This window comes from Filicampus tigris, chromosome 20 (genome assembly GCF_054856515.1).
Source record: "Filicampus tigris isolate MCC_2025a chromosome 20, RoL_Ftig_1.0, whole genome shotgun sequence".
NCBI lineage: Eukaryota > Metazoa > Chordata > Actinopteri > Syngnathiformes > Syngnathidae > Filicampus > Filicampus tigris.
In genome coordinates, this window is record NC_141236.1 from 14,084,707 (window position 1) to 14,099,894 (window position 15,188).

General features: G+C 47.9%; 3 protein-coding genes and 1 long non-coding RNA gene across 5 annotated transcripts in view; 3 read left to right on the top strand and 1 right to left on the bottom strand.

Annotated features, from left to right (window-relative positions):
* The first annotated feature begins 29 nt into the window (after positions 1 to 29).
* Positions 30 to 4,774, top strand: LOC147128547 (F-box only protein 30-like). Of its 2 annotated transcripts, XM_086019367.1 has the most exons (4): positions 51 to 320; positions 1,412 to 2,035; positions 2,300 to 3,361; positions 3,937 to 4,774. In XM_086019367.1, exons 2-4 carry the CDS (start codon positions 1,421 to 1,423, stop codon positions 4,135 to 4,137), a joined length of 1,878 nt encoding a protein of 625 aa, XP_085875493.1. In that variant the 5' UTR covers positions 51 to 320; positions 1,412 to 1,420; the 3' UTR covers positions 4,138 to 4,774. The 2 variants fall into 2 exon arrangements, with proteins under 2 accessions (XP_085875492.1, XP_085875493.1); XM_086019366.1 differs by having other exon boundaries at positions 30 to 320; positions 1,412 to 3,361.
* An 899-nt stretch (positions 4,775 to 5,673) lies between these two features.
* On the top strand, positions 5,674 to 9,982 carry LOC147128548 (polyunsaturated fatty acid lipoxygenase ALOX8-like). Its single transcript, XM_086019368.1, has 14 exons — positions 5,674 to 5,916; positions 6,252 to 6,456; positions 6,700 to 6,781; positions 6,971 to 7,093; positions 7,169 to 7,269; positions 7,344 to 7,516; positions 7,972 to 8,115; positions 8,203 to 8,406; positions 8,478 to 8,564; positions 8,660 to 8,826; positions 9,044 to 9,165; positions 9,247 to 9,347; positions 9,427 to 9,597; positions 9,684 to 9,982. Exons 1-14 carry the CDS (start codon positions 5,770 to 5,772, stop codon positions 9,858 to 9,860), a joined length of 2,004 nt encoding a protein of 667 aa, XP_085875494.1. The 5' UTR covers positions 5,674 to 5,769; the 3' UTR covers positions 9,861 to 9,982.
* The window catches only part of LOC147128549 (uncharacterized), a 34,487-nt gene continuing 28,709 nt past the window's right edge, over positions 9,411 to 15,188 (bottom strand). The window contains exon 4 of the long non-coding RNA XR_015083995.1: positions 9,411 to 10,007. This is a non-coding gene — a long non-coding RNA (uncharacterized LOC147128549). The remainder of the gene's footprint in view (positions 10,008 to 15,188) is intronic.
* On the top strand, positions 10,286 to 15,084 carry LOC147128550 (hydroperoxide isomerase ALOXE3-like). The gene is made up of 14 exons (XM_086019326.1): positions 10,286 to 10,729; positions 11,104 to 11,308; positions 11,399 to 11,480; positions 11,546 to 11,665; positions 11,737 to 11,840; positions 11,954 to 12,126; positions 12,201 to 12,344; positions 12,419 to 12,622; positions 13,224 to 13,310; positions 13,419 to 13,585; positions 13,679 to 13,800; positions 13,896 to 13,996; positions 14,218 to 14,388; positions 14,487 to 15,084. The coding sequence occupies exons 1-14, from the start codon at positions 10,583 to 10,585 to the stop codon at positions 14,664 to 14,666; spliced, it is 2,007 nt and encodes a 668-aa protein (XP_085875452.1). The 5' UTR covers positions 10,286 to 10,582; the 3' UTR covers positions 14,667 to 15,084.

The window sequence follows — 15,188 nt, forward strand, 5'->3', positions numbered from 1 at the left end:
GCCGAGGCAATCTATGTGGCGACCACATCAATCGTACAAAGCAAATATACTGCAACGTGGGTTTGTCGCGGTTGTCAGCTATCACGAACGCGCGGACTTGCATTTGCGGTCGAAAAGTTTTCAAGAAAACGCGATAGTATCGCGTGCCCTTGCGATTTTGCTGGCTACCAGCTGCTAGGCTAAAGGGTATAAGTGCCGGTCACGTGACCCGCCTCGGTTGAGAGGAGGAAGTGGAGACACGAATGTGTACTCATTCTTCATAAACTACCCGCACCGCGGCATTTATTCTCGTCTACTCGCATAGCTTAGTAAAAGAAAAGGTGAGAAGCCCCCCGCTTTGCTCGTGCCTGATTTTTTTTTCTGTCCGTATATTGCGCGAGCATGCAGAGGGGGCCAGCGAAACTTCCGACATTGCGATTGTTGTTAGCCAAGGTTAGCTTCACCGGTCATGTTAAAAGGAGTAATGCGGAGACGTTCGGAGTTGAGACTGACAGCGGTGGTGCTGCGTCGGGTACTAGAAAACAAACTGACTGCTTCATTTAACAGGCAGGTTGCAAAAGTTGGGTGGCTGTCAACCTTGCTTGTTGCACTTTGGACAGCGGTGACTAAAGTCCTCAGGCTTTGCACTGATGTAATACAAGTACTTGTGTAAAAAGAAGAAAGGTTAAGTAGAAGTACCGATTCAACTACTGCACAAAAAGTCAAAGGGAAAAAGTATCAAGTATATGCACATATTAAAAGGCATTTATATACAATACATATTTTGACAGCTTGGCACAATCCAAAAGGTTTTCGTGGAGATTAAGCTCTGTCTAATGCATGAGGTTGTTATATTTATTACCTCGCTAATGGCTCTTTTTCTGGCCTTTGAAAAAGAGTTTGGGAAGATTATATTACACAGCCATGTGCTTTGGTGAAGTATTAAAGGCTTTTTGTACTGTCGGGCGTTTGGCGTGAGCGCAGCCTCTGAATGTGGACGGCTGGTGCTTTTAATCAATGACAGCGACATAAATGAGCAATGTTTAAGTGTATGAAATTAGCCACAGAACATGAGATGAGGTTCGGGTTGTGTTTTGTTGATGCAACAGTATCCGATCGCGACATAAGGTATAATACCAACTTGAGAGCTCAAGCAAGATGGTGTTTTTGATTTCGTGAAAAAAAGCGTCATCTCGGAGGTGCAAGGACGCCGCCGGACAGCAATGATTTGTACTTCGTTACTCCCCATCTCCGGATTTGGACCTAGAAACAAATTCTGAGTTAATGTAATGTCAGATTGCATGTTGCTTGATCTGAGCTGTGCGGAAATCTTACCCTGAACTAGGAAAGTGTTGTTCGTCAATCTCGGCTCCAGTTGTCGAAAATGTCTGAACGAATGGTGCAATGTTTGCTTTGTGCCCTTATTCGGCAGGTCCTCAAAATGGCTGAGGAGCACGCTCACTGCATGTCCTGTGTCAACCTGAGATGCACGGTGAGACCTCAGCCGGGGCTTTCCTGCGAACTCGCCGGCTGCCCTCTAGTGTGCGGCGCAGCGTTTCACTCGTGCAAAGCCGACGAGCACCACCTCCTGTGCCCGCTGCTGAGGGTGCCGTGCCCGAACAGCGCCTACGGCTGCCCCGCCGCCGTGACGCGCGACCAAACCTCGGCGCACTTGGAGGTGTGTCCGGCCGGCGCGGTACGCTGCACCGTGGGGTGGAACCGCCGGCCGCTCAGCTGCACGAACTACCCTTCGTACGAGCGCTTGAGTCGCGGCGTGGGCGAGGCCGAGCGGCTTGACGCGGCCCTCGCCCTCCAGGACCAGTGCGCTCCGCTGGAATCGCTCAGGTCGATTGCCGTCGCGCCCGCCGTCCGCAGGGGCTCGCCCGACCCTGCGAGTGAGATCGCCAAGGCGGCGGAGCCTGGCTCGTCTGAGTTGCGCGCGGCGAGGGCGAAAGAGCTCATCGCCAACGGTATCAATGGACTAAACGAGCCGCACTACGGCAAACTGTACGAGGCCACGCTGGAGACAGCGAGGAGCTTAGCCTCTGCTTTGGAGCTGGTTAGCGGCGCAAACCCATCCGATAGCCGCGCCCAGGGCGCGAGAGCGGAAGCCGCGACGCGGGCGAGCGCGGCGGACGGACTTTCGCGGCTTCAAAACGGACGACCCGCAGACGAGGCCGCGGACGCAACGAGTTCATTGATGAATGGCTGCCTGGAGACGGTGGCGAGGGAGGACTGGCTTTCTTCGCGGGATGCGGCTACGCCGTCTTTGCACAAGAGTGAGGAGGTGGCGCGGGCGAACATAGCCAATGCGTTGGACCTGGTTAGCGCCGCTAACTGGGCCGATAGCCGCGCCGAAGGTGTGCGAGCGGAAGCCGCTCAGCGGGCCAGCAGGGGAACCGCAAACGGGTGGACGGCGGAAGAAACGAGTTTGTTCATGAATGGTTGCCCGGAGGTAGTTGCGCAAGAGGATGGTGCGGTGCCACAAGATGGAAACCACGAGACAGAGGAGCGGATGCGCCCCGGGGGCCGGAGTCCTTCGGGTCGGGGGCAATTGGAAGCCAAGACGGGGGACAGAGCGGCCGACACGTCCGACCTGGAGCGGGGCGACCATGCCACGGGACTGGGAGAAATGGACCTGATCACAGCCGCCCCGATCTTCTGCTTGGAGGAGTCCAGAGAGCACAGAAGGATCTCGGAAACGCTGCGCGAGGACGGGGGCCGCGTCCACTCGGGCACGCAGACGTTCCCGCTGCCGACGGCCGCGCTGGTCCCCAACGCCGGGGCCGGCGACGTGGCGTCGGCCCGCGAGCACGCCTCCCCGCCGATCTGCCTGGGCCCGCTTCTGGAAGCCCCGGAGGTGGAGGCGGTCCCGCTCAACTGCCACATCCCCGACGAGGCCCGCTGCCAGCGCAGGTTCCCCTTCGTGTGCGCTCAGTCCTTCCGCCGGGATGAGTTTTCCTGGCACTTCGCCAACGTCCACGGCGACATCCAAGCCGGGCTCGACGGCTGGATGGAGCACCGCTGCCCGCTGGCTTCTTACGGCTGCACCTTCTCCCAGCGGAGGTTTTACCCCACGTCGCCGGGGGCCAAGGTGGTCCACAGCAGGCTCCTGAGGTCCTTCGGAGCGCAGCCCCATCCCGGGGCCAAACTCTCGGGCGATCGCCAGTCGGACCGGTTCAGCCGACTACCCGTCGAGGTACTGCGGCACGTGGCCGGCTTCCTGGACGGCTTCAGCCTGTGCCAACTGTCTTTGGCGTCGCGGACCATGAGGGAGGTCTGCTCCGGTCTCCTCCACACCAGGGGTATCGTGGAGCTGCAGTGGGAGAGGAGGCCGTGCTCCGGTGGCCACAGGAGGCTATCGTGGCAGGTTAAACACAAAGTGAGTGCAAACGCCGTCGATGGAAAGCGCTTCTCAAAAGCCTCAGCACTGAGCGGATCGCCGCAATCGTGTCACGGGCTGCTAAAGTTGGACCGGATTGTGTAGCCTTGGTGGAGGTCTTTGGCCCACTGTGCCTAAGTACCCTCCTACATTTTGCCATGTTACTAGGGTTGGAACCATTCACTCAAGCCCCGATTCGGTTTGACTTTCGATTTTCACTTCCCCATTTTTTAAGAAGTCGCTCCCGTGCTTATCTGGTTCTGCAGCCATCCACAAACGCAATCCGCAATGATGCTTGGCACAAGCGCATTCAAAATGGAAAAAAAAACTCTTCAAGACATCATTTTCGAGATGAACTTAATCAACCCGATTTTGCAATTCATCCAATCGATTAATCTAGGCGAATCGATTTTCCATTACTTGTTACATCCCCACACGTGACCGATAAATATTGATTGTGAACTGCTCCGGATGCACGCACTTAACAGCTGCATGCTGTTATATTGCATATTTGTATCGTATTGAAGGTTTCTCGCGTATGAATCGCAGCTGATCGAGTTTTTGTTTGACTGCAGGTGTGGCGCTTCAGCACTGCTTTCAGCCCGGTGCTGAGGTGGGGCTTCACGGACGGCCCCAGCATGTCAAACCACCTGAAGAAGTGCCAGTACAACACGGTGGCGGACCGGACCGAGCCGGTGCCCCTCCCCGCCATGGGCTTGGGCCAGGAGCGCTTGACCAAGCTACGGAAATATCCATGGCCAGAAGATTTGTTGTAGAAGCGCTTGACCCCGAATGCACGCCAGAAGCAATGGGTTGAAACACAATGATCGTGGTGTACTCCTACATAACTCCCAGGAGAACTGTCGAGGAAAAAAAAAAAAAAAAAAAATCACTTGAAAGAAAATACACTGCTCACAAGAAGTTTGGCTTACTGGGCTTTCAAAGTAAGTTCACCCGTCAAGGTTTTTGGAGCAATGTATGATCCTGAAATGTCACCAGAAAGCCCAATATCCCAAATTGTTTTGTTGAGAAGTGTTAGCACACTTTATTGCCTTAACGAAATAACGCCTTACTGCCAACACGAGTGACTCATTTATTTGGAGTGACGAAATGTCACATTTCACCCAATTGTATTACTGCTAAATGTGCACAATAATAAATGAGCGTGTGACGCATCGGCACAAGCATCCTTTATGTCAAAGATGTTGACAGCAGCGCGTGCGACTGTGAATGTCGGTCTCATCGATTGAATGTTAACCCATTAGGCCGTGTTGGGATTTACTTTTAATAATTATCGCAGCAGCTGCGTTTGTTTCACATTCATGGTCAGTTGAGTTAAACAAATGTACTTTTTTTTTTCCCCACTGTGGCTTATTTGTGAAATAAACATCCATGTATTTGTTCTCTCGTGAATCCTTCTCAGTCCATCCATCGCTACGTATGTCAAACCTCTATTGGCTGTACAGCCAAGTAACATTTGACAAGTCATGACAAGTCAAACTTTAGGAAGGTATTGTTTAAACATGTTTGACAAAATCATGAATTGAACGTTTTTCCTTTGAACGCACACAAAAACTTAGATGTTGGACGTGGGCGGGTCTAGTACCTGCTCATGGACTTTTTATTTTATTTTGCTCTTCGGACTTGGCAAGGGACATTAATGTTACTTTCAATAGCGAAAATATATACCAGTGCTGTATTTTTATGTATATGTAAACGCAATTTGTTATTGTTTCATTGAAAAAAAAAAATCTCAAAAGGTGGATGTTGATGTAAAAGTGCAGGAAAAGCTTAAGAGCACCTGCAATTCCCATTTTTACAGTTTTGAGCGTGAGAACGCGTCGCAAGCCTACCGCCCCTGCTCAGCCAATCAAAAGTCCATAACCAAGTAGTAGTCCCGCCCACCGCCAACGTCAGTTTGCATGACGCAAAGTGCAGTAGCCACTACTTGTAAAACTGGTCCAAGTCAAGAAAAATGACTACGAAAACAATGAATTCATTTCGGAAGAAAAAAAGCAGACACGCTGTCTGCTTTAGAGGGCCGCATCTGACCCCCGGGCCTTGAGTTTGACATCGCTGCATTAGACAACCGCTAATTCACAATCCCTTTTTTTTTTTGCCCCCCTTTCTTTCATAAAATATCGATTTATTTGCATGCAAAACTCACGTAACCGCAACTCCGACTAACTCTCTCCCCTTGACGCGTGTGTAACTTTCGGCCTTGACAGACTTCAGATTTGAGTAAGTAGTCAATGGCGCACACCTGCACCTGCTAAATAGGGGTTGGGCATTTCACTTAAAAGCGACTCTGTCCTCGTCCGCGCACAACCGATCGTACCCACGTGAAGTGGGGAGCGAAAAAAGTTGCTTGACTTGTAGGGTGCACTGCTCACTGTCGTCGTCGTCAAATGGCGCAGTACACACTGACGGTGACAACGGGCAACATGCCGGACGCTGGCGCCTTTGAGAATGTCTACGTCACTCTGCTGGGTGCGCAGGGCCAGTCCAACCGCACACACCTGACCGCCGTCAGCCTGGCCAATGAAAGCGAAAAGGTATGTTGTGTCGTACTCTAGGCCACTCAAAAAGTTTGCCGCGGTTGGCTTTAGGGTGGCATTTTCAGAATGAACCTAAAATGTACTGCAGGGGTCAACCTATACGGGCACAAACTGCATTTTAGACTCCTCTTAAAATGTTACTCAAAAGTTTATTATATTCCATATATAGATGGCCGCAAAGGACTATAAAACTTTTAAACAGTTTCTTAACCTGCAAATTGTGAAGTTTTGCAAGAGCATAAAAACGCCAAAAGACGGAGGATGGGTTCCAAAAAAAAAAAAAAAAATCTGCAAATATGCAGGCGCAGGGGTTCACTGTTGCTCACCTGCAGGTGGGAACGTTTTCGGTGACGTCCGCGTTCACGTTGGGATTCCTCCTCCTCCTCCAAGTGGAGAAAGACCCCTTCCACGAATTTGAAGATAAGGCGTGGTTTTGCGCCACCATCGCGGTGAGGACGCCTGAGGAGGATGACGTGTTCTTTCCCTGCTACAAGTGGTTGTCCAGTGGTGACCTTGTGATTTTGAGAGGAGGCACAGGTTAGTCTTTTGCATCCCTTCATTTTTTCTGCTGTATAAAATAAATGGACTTTTGACGCAAGGCGCATCGTGTATGAGGAATTCTCACAGCAAATTGGTGGAGCACATTTCTTGTGCGCCCTTCTTTTTCTTTTTGCCAAGTGTGCAGTCTTGTTACAGCCAGCAGATGGCGCTTCAAGCACGCTGTTACATTGAGTGAGGGGGGGGCTGTAAGATTTTTGCAAAATGTCTCATCTCTGGCAGCCACAAAAGCGTTTGAAGACTTCTATCCACGACTTGAAGACCAACGGAAAAAGGAATTGGTCCAACAGAAGTTAACATACAAGTAAGCGAGACCCACTTTAATTTAACTCATTCACTGCCAGTTCATTTTCAGACCCACTTTTAGCCCAACTTTTGGAGAAAAAAATAATCCTCTGACTGTATGGCTGGACTGTGAAAAGAAAAATGTCCTTGACAGTGAATGAGTCAAACTGTGTTGACTTTTTTTTTTTTTTTTTTTTCCTGTCATCAGATGGGATGAGTACGCTGAAGGAATGGCTTACGTCTTAAGCATCAAAGATCCAAATTCCCTCCCAGCAGACGTCCGCTTCTCATTGTCAAAAGCCAGGCAGTTTGCATACAGGCGAAAGTTTGCGTGAGTGTACTCTTGACCTTTTCTGTGTCTCCAACTGAATGCTAAGAGTTTTTTTTCACGCACTTGGCCCATAAGGGATGACCTCTCAGAGATGGACATACTGCATACGACGGCACGCTGGGAGAACTTTGAGGACATGAAGAATGTTTCCTGGTTCACAAAATCAACCCTTGCAAGTACTGTCTTTTAATTACAAAGAAAAATAATTACCAATAATACAAAAAAAAAAAAAATCATGAACTGTGTCCAGAAAGAGTGTCGCAGCTGTGGAAGAACGACGACTTTTTTGCGTACCAGTTCCTCAACGGCGTCAACCCTTACGTTATCCGACGCTGCTCCAAGCTGCCGGACAACTTCCCGCTCACAGATGAAATGGTCAAACCGTTTTTGGACAATGGCACCACTCTGACTGAAGAGATGGAGGTAGCCAGCCAGCCAGTCATGATGTGACTGAAAGCGGAAGTCAACCCAAACATCTTTTTTTCAAGAATATGTTCCCAGCAGGCCCACGGGTTGAAACGCGCCATTCTGATTCATTTTGCATTTGTGGGATAGAAGTTAAGCAGCAAAATGCCCTCGTTTTTAGCCATCTCCGGGGGCGGCCATCTTGTCCTCTGCCGACTGAAAATTACTTCACATCGACTAATCACGGCTGACCTGTTTTCTGAATATGAGCCGTGATTGGTCATTGTGATGGGGGGGAAAAAAAAAAAAAAGTTTTCGTTGACTTCCACTTTAAGATCCCATGTAGCTTAACATTCAGTACTACTTTTTTTTTTGCCACAATTTGTTTTAAGAAGCTTGAATGGCAAAATTCATGCGCACCCTGAAGTGTTTTTTGTTTTTCTCAGTAGTGTTTATCTTCCTGGCTTTTACAGAAAGGCAACATATTCATTGTTGATTACAAAATCATGGAGGCTCTGCCGACAACTGTTCTGAATGGTAAACGGGCTCCTCTGACTGCTGCCCTCTGCCTTCTTTACATGACTCCTGAGAAGAAATTACTCCCCCTTGCCATTCAGGTCTGCCTCATTTTTCTTACTTGGCTGCAAATAAAATGTCAAATCGACTTTGAAGCATTTGAACGATCGTGTTCCTCCCTCCCGCAGCTTGGCCAGCAGCCCTCTCGGGACAATGCGATTTTTCTGCCCGGCGATTCCGAGGCGGACTGGCTGCTAGCTAAACTGCACGTGAGACACGTCGACACCTTGCATTGCTTGCTCGTCAGCCATTTGCACAATACTCATTTAGTAGCGGAGGTTTTTGCCATGGCGACGCTTCGCAACCTGCCGGCGATTCACCCGCTGCACAAGGTAAACGAAGCAGGAGAACGTTCTTTCCAGGGATGGCCGCTGGACGTCACTGCCTCGCTGTTGTCTTCCAGCTCCTGATGCCGCATCATCGAAGTACCCTCTTTGTCAACACGGTAGCTCGCGCTCTTCTCTACGGCCCAGGGAGATTCTTCGATAATGTACGAACCTTATCTTTGGCGTTTGACCGGCAACGTCCCCTCGGACCGATCAATCGACTCATCCCTGCTTGTTTTTTTTTGTTTTGTTTTTGAAGTCTTCGATTTCTGCAGAAGGACAAGTGCCGCTCATGAGAAGGGCGCTCTCCCAGTTGACCTACGCGTCACTCTGTGTGCCGGAAGACATCGCTGCCAGAGGTCTGGAGTCCGTCCCTAACTTTTATTACAGAGATGATGCTTTGAGGATGTGGAATATCATCAACAGGTGAGTGCCGGTTTGCCGGTCACCAGGACACTTCATGTGGCAGAGCCTTTAAAAAAAAAAAAAAAAAAGTAGCTTTAATCATGCTACATACATTTTTAGTCTGCCAGCACATGATTCAAAACGCTACTAATCTTTAAAGTATCCTGATGCCTATTTACAACCATTTTGAAATGCTCTACGGACCCCTTTTTTTTAAAAAAAATGTTGTCCTGCTCAGCTTTGTCAAGGCAGTGGTGGCATACTATTATCCGCTGGACGGTGAAGTGTCTGCAGATTCTGAGCTTCAGCAGTGGGTCAATGAGATCTTCAACTATGGGTTTCTGGGTAATGCCGCCTCAGGTGCTGTATCGGCCTCACTTTTTCATTGGTTTGTAATGAAGTGAAAGTGGACCACTTGCAGATATTGGTGCATCTTTGCAGGTTTTCCTTCAAGCATTCAAACCGTGGAAGCGCTTATCAAGTATGTCACAATGTTGATCTTCACCACATCGGCGCGACATACTTCAGTGAACATGGGGCAGGTGAAGACCAAAGATGATAGAAAACATTGGGCTTGTTCTGTCTAAAGTAGACTTTTTTTTTTTTTTTTGTCCCCTTTAGCTGGATTATCTAAGTTGGATCCCTAATGGTCCATTGTTTCTCCATCTGGCTCCACCAACTGTAAAGGGCAATGCTACCATGGACGACATACTGATGACTCTGCCCAACAAATCATTTGGATCACTCACCATGTCTCTTAATTGGTTCCTCAGCGAGAAGTATGATGACTTTGTAAGTTTACTGCCACCGCTTTTGACGCAAGACTGCTACGTTGGTTTTCATCGAGCCTTCACGGTGCCTTTGTTTGTCTTGGCCAGGTCCCTCTGGGTCAATATCCTCAACGCTTTAGTGAGCCAGCAGTCTTGAGGATGATTGAGGATTTTCGAGCAGAGTTGTCCACAATCGGCGGCGCCATCGTCAAGAGGAACGATGAGCTGCAACTGCCTTATCCATACTTGAACCCCAAAGACATTGAAAACAGTGTCACTATTTAACAGTTGCCTTTTGATGCTGACATCAGACTGTGACTTTATGCAGATGGCCTGGCGCGATCCTTTCAGGTGTACAATACCGTTTTTTGCTGGTCAATAAAGTCTCAATGTTGGTTGATCTTCAACTTTGCTCTCTTTTGTTCACCGGCACTGTGGGCAGAGAGACATGTCACACTTCAGAATTGTTTCATTAAAAAAAAAAAAGGAATCTGCAAAATAGAGTAACTGACACACCGTGAATGTAAAATATCCTTCAAATGAGTGAGTTTGCTTGTGACAGGTATTTAGTTTCGGGTGCAGTCTGCGCCTGACCAAAAATCAGCTCCAGGTCACAGCTGGATGGGTCCAACATGTTTAACTGGTTGGATCCAGCACAAGTATTTATGTGCTGTCTGTACAAATAACTACAGTATGTCCCTGAGGGCTGATTGGCCTGTTTTGAAGGCTCTTGATATGTGGCAACTTGAATTTGCTGAAATGTGAACAATGCTTGTTTTGGCTTGTTGAGGGCACATATTCTCTCACACACCTTATTTAGACACAAAAATAAATAGGTTGTCAGTTTATTGCCTTATGTCACCCGAGTCCTTTGCAGCTGAGGGAGGCAGACCCTAAACGAAGTCACTGCCAGCTTTGGCAACTGGAAACTCTGGAAAAACCACCTGAACACATTTTAGAAGTCTGGTTTGAAGACCTCCTTGAACATTTGCTACGGAATCATCACCATGGCGGAGTACAAGCTGGAAGTAGCGACGGGCGAAAGGGATTACGCTGGCACATTTGACCACATACTTGTCACCTTGCTCGGAAGTGAAGGGCAGAGCGAGCAAACCGACTTGGATAACTGGGGAATTGACTTCAAGACTGCCACGGTGAGTCTGACCAGGTGAAATGGGAGAAGCTTTGCACATGTACTGCAATGCCAAAATGGGTTATTGAGCCGCAAACCTGTGGGAGGGCGTCCTTTGGACCGATGATACAAAAGTGCAGCCTTTCGGCAAGGCATATCAGTTTTACAGATCCAAAAATATGCTGCCTGTAGCAAAAGCTTGAGTATGTGGGGTACAATGAAATCAGAGGACTACACCAAATTTGGCAGTTATGTGTTGGGACCACAAAAATAAAACAATGGCACATTTTGATGAACTGTAGTTTTGCCTCCCATGTTTCAACACATCACTTTGAAGTGAATTTGTTGGGCACCTACCAGTATGTATCATTTTTGTCCTCATGTCTTGAATTCTAGACTGAGACATACACCATCAAAACCGGCGCATCCCTGGGGAAACTTCTGCTGCTGAAGATGGAGAAAAACCCGCGTTTTTGGCTCCAAGACGATGAGTGGTTCTGCGCTAAAATAGCGGTGACCACCCCAGAGGGAGAAACTCTTCTCTTCCCGTGTTACCAGTGGCTTTCCAATAACGAGGTAGTGGAGCTGCGAGGAGGAAAAGGTTTGATTGATAATGCCATGGAAATTCAGTTGAAACATTTTCAGGTTGTTTTTCTAAACTCCCAGAGTAAAACATTTGCCTTTTCTTAAGCCACGAAGGCTTTTGAAGATGACCACCCATTGTTGATCGAGCACCGCAAAAAAGAGCTGGCATCTAAGAAGAGCAATTTTCAGTAAGTTCCTGCAAAGGATGCAAGCATGAAGACATTTCAGTCAAACATGACGCTCTCCTTGCCAGATGGGCTTTGATGGATGAAGGACTTCCTCACCACAGCAAGTTCAATACATCAAATGTCCCTGCTGAAATCCGCATGTCAAAGTCCAGAATGAAAGAATCTCAGTCAGCCTTCTCTACAAGGTACGTTTCGGGAGATTTGGCATTGCGTCGCGACCTTGTGACAGGAACTTATCGATCCTGTGGCACTTCAGGGCTTTAAAACTCAAATATAAGGGGATGCTTGGATCTGAAGAGAGCTGGAAAACAATCGAAGACCTGAAAACAATCTTCAATGACAGAAAGACAGAAATATCAGGTCAAGGAGCAGGCACAACTGCAAAGCTCGTATTAAATGTATTCCAAGTAGCTTACTTGGATAAAGATGTGGTGATTTATTTGTTCAATTATTTCGGTTCATCGTCGTTTCAGAGTACCTCGCTAAGCACTGGAAAGAAGACGACTTTTACGGGTACCAATTCTTGAATGGCGTTAACCCCCGTTCGATCAAACGCTGCTCAGAACTTCCTCGAAATTTCCCAGTCACCGAGGAAATGGTGAAGCCATACCTAGAAATAGGCATGCCTCTGCACAATGAATTTAAGGTATCTATCAAGCGCTGCTTACTTGGATTACGCCCGGCGGACATTCCGTTCCGTAACACCTCACTGTCACACAGAGAGGCAACATGTTCCTCTATGACCAGAAGATTTTGAGCGGAATAGCAGGAAGGCTGTACCTTGGTGAGCATCTGGCAGTGCCTGCTCCTCTCTGTCTCTTGTACCTCAATCCTGACAAAAAACTGAGGCCGATCGCAATTCAGGTATGGATGGAATAGTACCACTGGTCAGTTGACGACTGACCGTCTTTTCACCATGTTCTCCAATATTTTCATAGGCGCATCAACAACCCTCAGAGGAAAACCCCATTTTCCTGCCGCGTGACCTGGAGATGGACTGGCTTCTAGCCAAGATAATCGTCAAAAATGCTGATATGATGACTCACCAGGCAATTACCCACCTGAAGAACACTCATTTCCTCGCCGAGACCTGGGCTATGAGCCTGTTTCGCAACTTCCCGCTAATTCATCCCATTTACAAGGTAGAGCTTGCGTACGCGGGGCGGGGATTTCTTGAGTAATGCCAATATGGACGTTGACTGCCTTGCCAAAAATAATTACAAAATGTCATGCGATTGATTGACGAGCAATCAGTCCAGGTGTTAGCCTGCCCCTTTTGTCTTAAGCCAGCCCGTATAGACTTCATCTCCCTGATGAACCTGAGCAGGATGAGCAATAGAAAATTGGAGATAGGTGACAAAAACAAGAAGTGATTTGGTCTGTGACCCGACGCACAAGGTTTCTTAAGGTATGCGCATATACGTGGTAAAAAGTCACCCAGAATGCCCCCAGTAGCTAGCTTGGCTGGCTGCCCTCAAGGGCTTAGAATCAACGACTATTTAGTCTCTCCGACGGGTCGAATCAGCGACTCTGCTTGTTTGTCTCTCCGAGATGAACAGGTTACTCCTCCTAAGGATTTGACCAGGTCATTTCATCCATCTATCAATCCATTTTCCAGAGCACTTATCCTGTATGGACATGTGGTGACCTGGAGCGTTAGCCAGCCGACTTTGGCCGAAAAGCAGACTTCACCCAAATGCATTTTCAACAATAACTGAGGTATTCTTTGCTTTCTCTGTACAGTTGCTGGTCCCTCACTTCCGTTGGATTCTCCACGTCAATGCTCAGGCCCGTGAAATCCTGCTGGGACCTACTGGGACGTTTTCAACGGTACAACTTTGCTGTCTTTGTCTTTGATGTCTGACTAATCAGCTATTTGCTTTCTCTGTTTTTCAAATCTGACTCCAGCCATGTCTGTCTTGCGCTGTGCGTGCCTAGAGTTCCGTTGGACTTGACGGCGCTCTCGAGCTAATGAGACGGGCGCAAAGTGAGCTCACGTACAGCTCACTCTGCATACCGGATGACATTCGCAAGCGAGGACTCGAGTCCATCCCCAACTTCTACTACCGAGACGACGGCCTTAAACTCTGGGATGTCATCCTCAGGTTCTTTTTTGTTTTCCTTCACCGTCGGAAGTAATTGACAAAAGTTGGATGGAAGCCATTGAAGAGGTAGACTGAATTTCTCATACTTGCCAGATTCGTGAAGGCAGTAGTGGGACACTTTTATCGTTCAAACAACGAGGTGGTCAAAGACTCCGAGCTGCAAGGATGGATCCGTGAGATATTCACTCGTTGCTTTTTAGGGAGTAAATCATCAGGTATTAAAAGGCCATTGATTTTCTCGACACTATGTCTGTGCATGGCGACGGCACGTTTTTTTAAAATTGTATTCATTTTTTTTTTTTTGTCACAGGATGTCCAGAGGCCTTCCAAAATGTTGAGGAAGTGGTCAAGTTTATCACCATGGTGATCTTCACGGTTTCAGCCCAGCATGCTGCTGTCAATAACGGACAGGTGAACCTGTTGATATTAGCCTCAAAAAGTCTTTTTGTACATACAGAAGAACTTCTTCTTTGTATACCTTAACATAGCTCACGCGTTGCTTCTGTTGTCGTCATTTCTTTCCATGGACCAGCTGGTCCATAAGCACCGACAGTTGCAGTTTGTTTAACATGCGGTTGAAAAGGACCAAGGGTGAACACGCAGCATTAAAGTGATTTGTTTTGATGCTTTAGTTTGACTACCAGATGTTCGTCCCCAACGGTTCTTTACTGTTGCGCAAGCCATCTCCAACCGCCAAAGGCCAGTCCAGCATGAAGACCATTTTGGAGACGCTCCCAAACATTGGCGACACGGTCATGATGGCAAACATTCTCTCCGTGCTCACAATGAACTTCTCCGATTCCGTGAGTTGAGCGTTGTTCACGTCTCAAAGAAAGCTTCTCGAGGCTATGACAAAACTCTCAACCAGTGCATTCCTCTTTCTGTTTTGCAAAACTGGCAGATCCCCCTGGGTTCATATCCTGACGAACGGTTCCAAGAGCCTGAAATCAAGCAGATGATGAAGGCGTTCCAAGCAGAGTTGTCCAGCCTTAGTGAACACATCAAGGCCAGAAACACAAAGCTTGTAGTGCCGTACACGTATTTGGACCCAAGTCAAATGGACAGCAGCATTATTAAGTAAATTGGGGCTCCTTTATGGACGACAAATACGGACCTAGCTTTCCACCTGATCTCGTAAATATAACCTGAACGCTGCTTTTTGGACCAAAATCTCTTGCGAAATCGATGCCAGTGATTCCTAACCTAAATTTGGAAAAAAGATGCCAATTTCACTTGACTCCAAACTATGTATCTTTGTTAATCTCTCTATGCCAGGGACACCTAGTGATAGGAAGAACAATTAAAGATGGCAGAAGTGAGACAATTAAGCAGTGCAGCAGCCAGTTGCTCTTCATACAACAGAAAAGGTCGGGACACGCACACACTGAGCAAGTAGATCATCGTGTCAGACTGTAAACTTCTTGTTTCCAATGTCAACCATGTGCCTCGCTTCAATAAAGGTTGATTCATTCTCCCATATTAATTGGGGACGTTGCCAAGTTGTGACTTGTCGTTTTTCATACACACCATCTACATGCGCTTTGCCTATTGAAGACGGACGTTTCTTTGTTTCTCTCGCCTATATTTGATATTTAAATCTTCG

Coding starts and splice junctions, on each gene's coding strand:
- LOC147128547 (XM_086019366.1), top strand. CDS start 1,421: ATGGCTGAGGAGCACGCTCACTGCATGTCCTGTGTCAACCTGAGATGC. Junction 3,362..3,936: donor CGTGGCAGGTTAAACACAAA/GTGAGTGCAAAC, acceptor GTTTGACTGCAG/GTGTGGCGCTTCAGCACTGC.
- LOC147128548 (XM_086019368.1), top strand. CDS start 5,770: ATGGCGCAGTACACACTGACGGTGACAACGGGCAACATGCCGGACGCT. Junction 7,094..7,168: donor GCATACAGGCGAAAGTTTGC/GTGAGTGTACTC, acceptor TTGGCCCATAAG/GGATGACCTCTCAGAGATGG. Junction 8,407..8,477: donor CGATTCACCCGCTGCACAAG/GTAAACGAAGCA, acceptor GTTGTCTTCCAG/CTCCTGATGCCGCATCATCG.
- LOC147128550 (XM_086019326.1), top strand. CDS start 10,583: ATGGCGGAGTACAAGCTGGAAGTAGCGACGGGCGAAAGGGATTACGCT. Junction 10,730..11,103: donor TTGACTTCAAGACTGCCACG/GTGAGTCTGACC, acceptor CTTGAATTCTAG/ACTGAGACATACACCATCAA. Junction 12,623..13,223: donor TAATTCATCCCATTTACAAG/GTAGAGCTTGCG, acceptor TTCTCTGTACAG/TTGCTGGTCCCTCACTTCCG.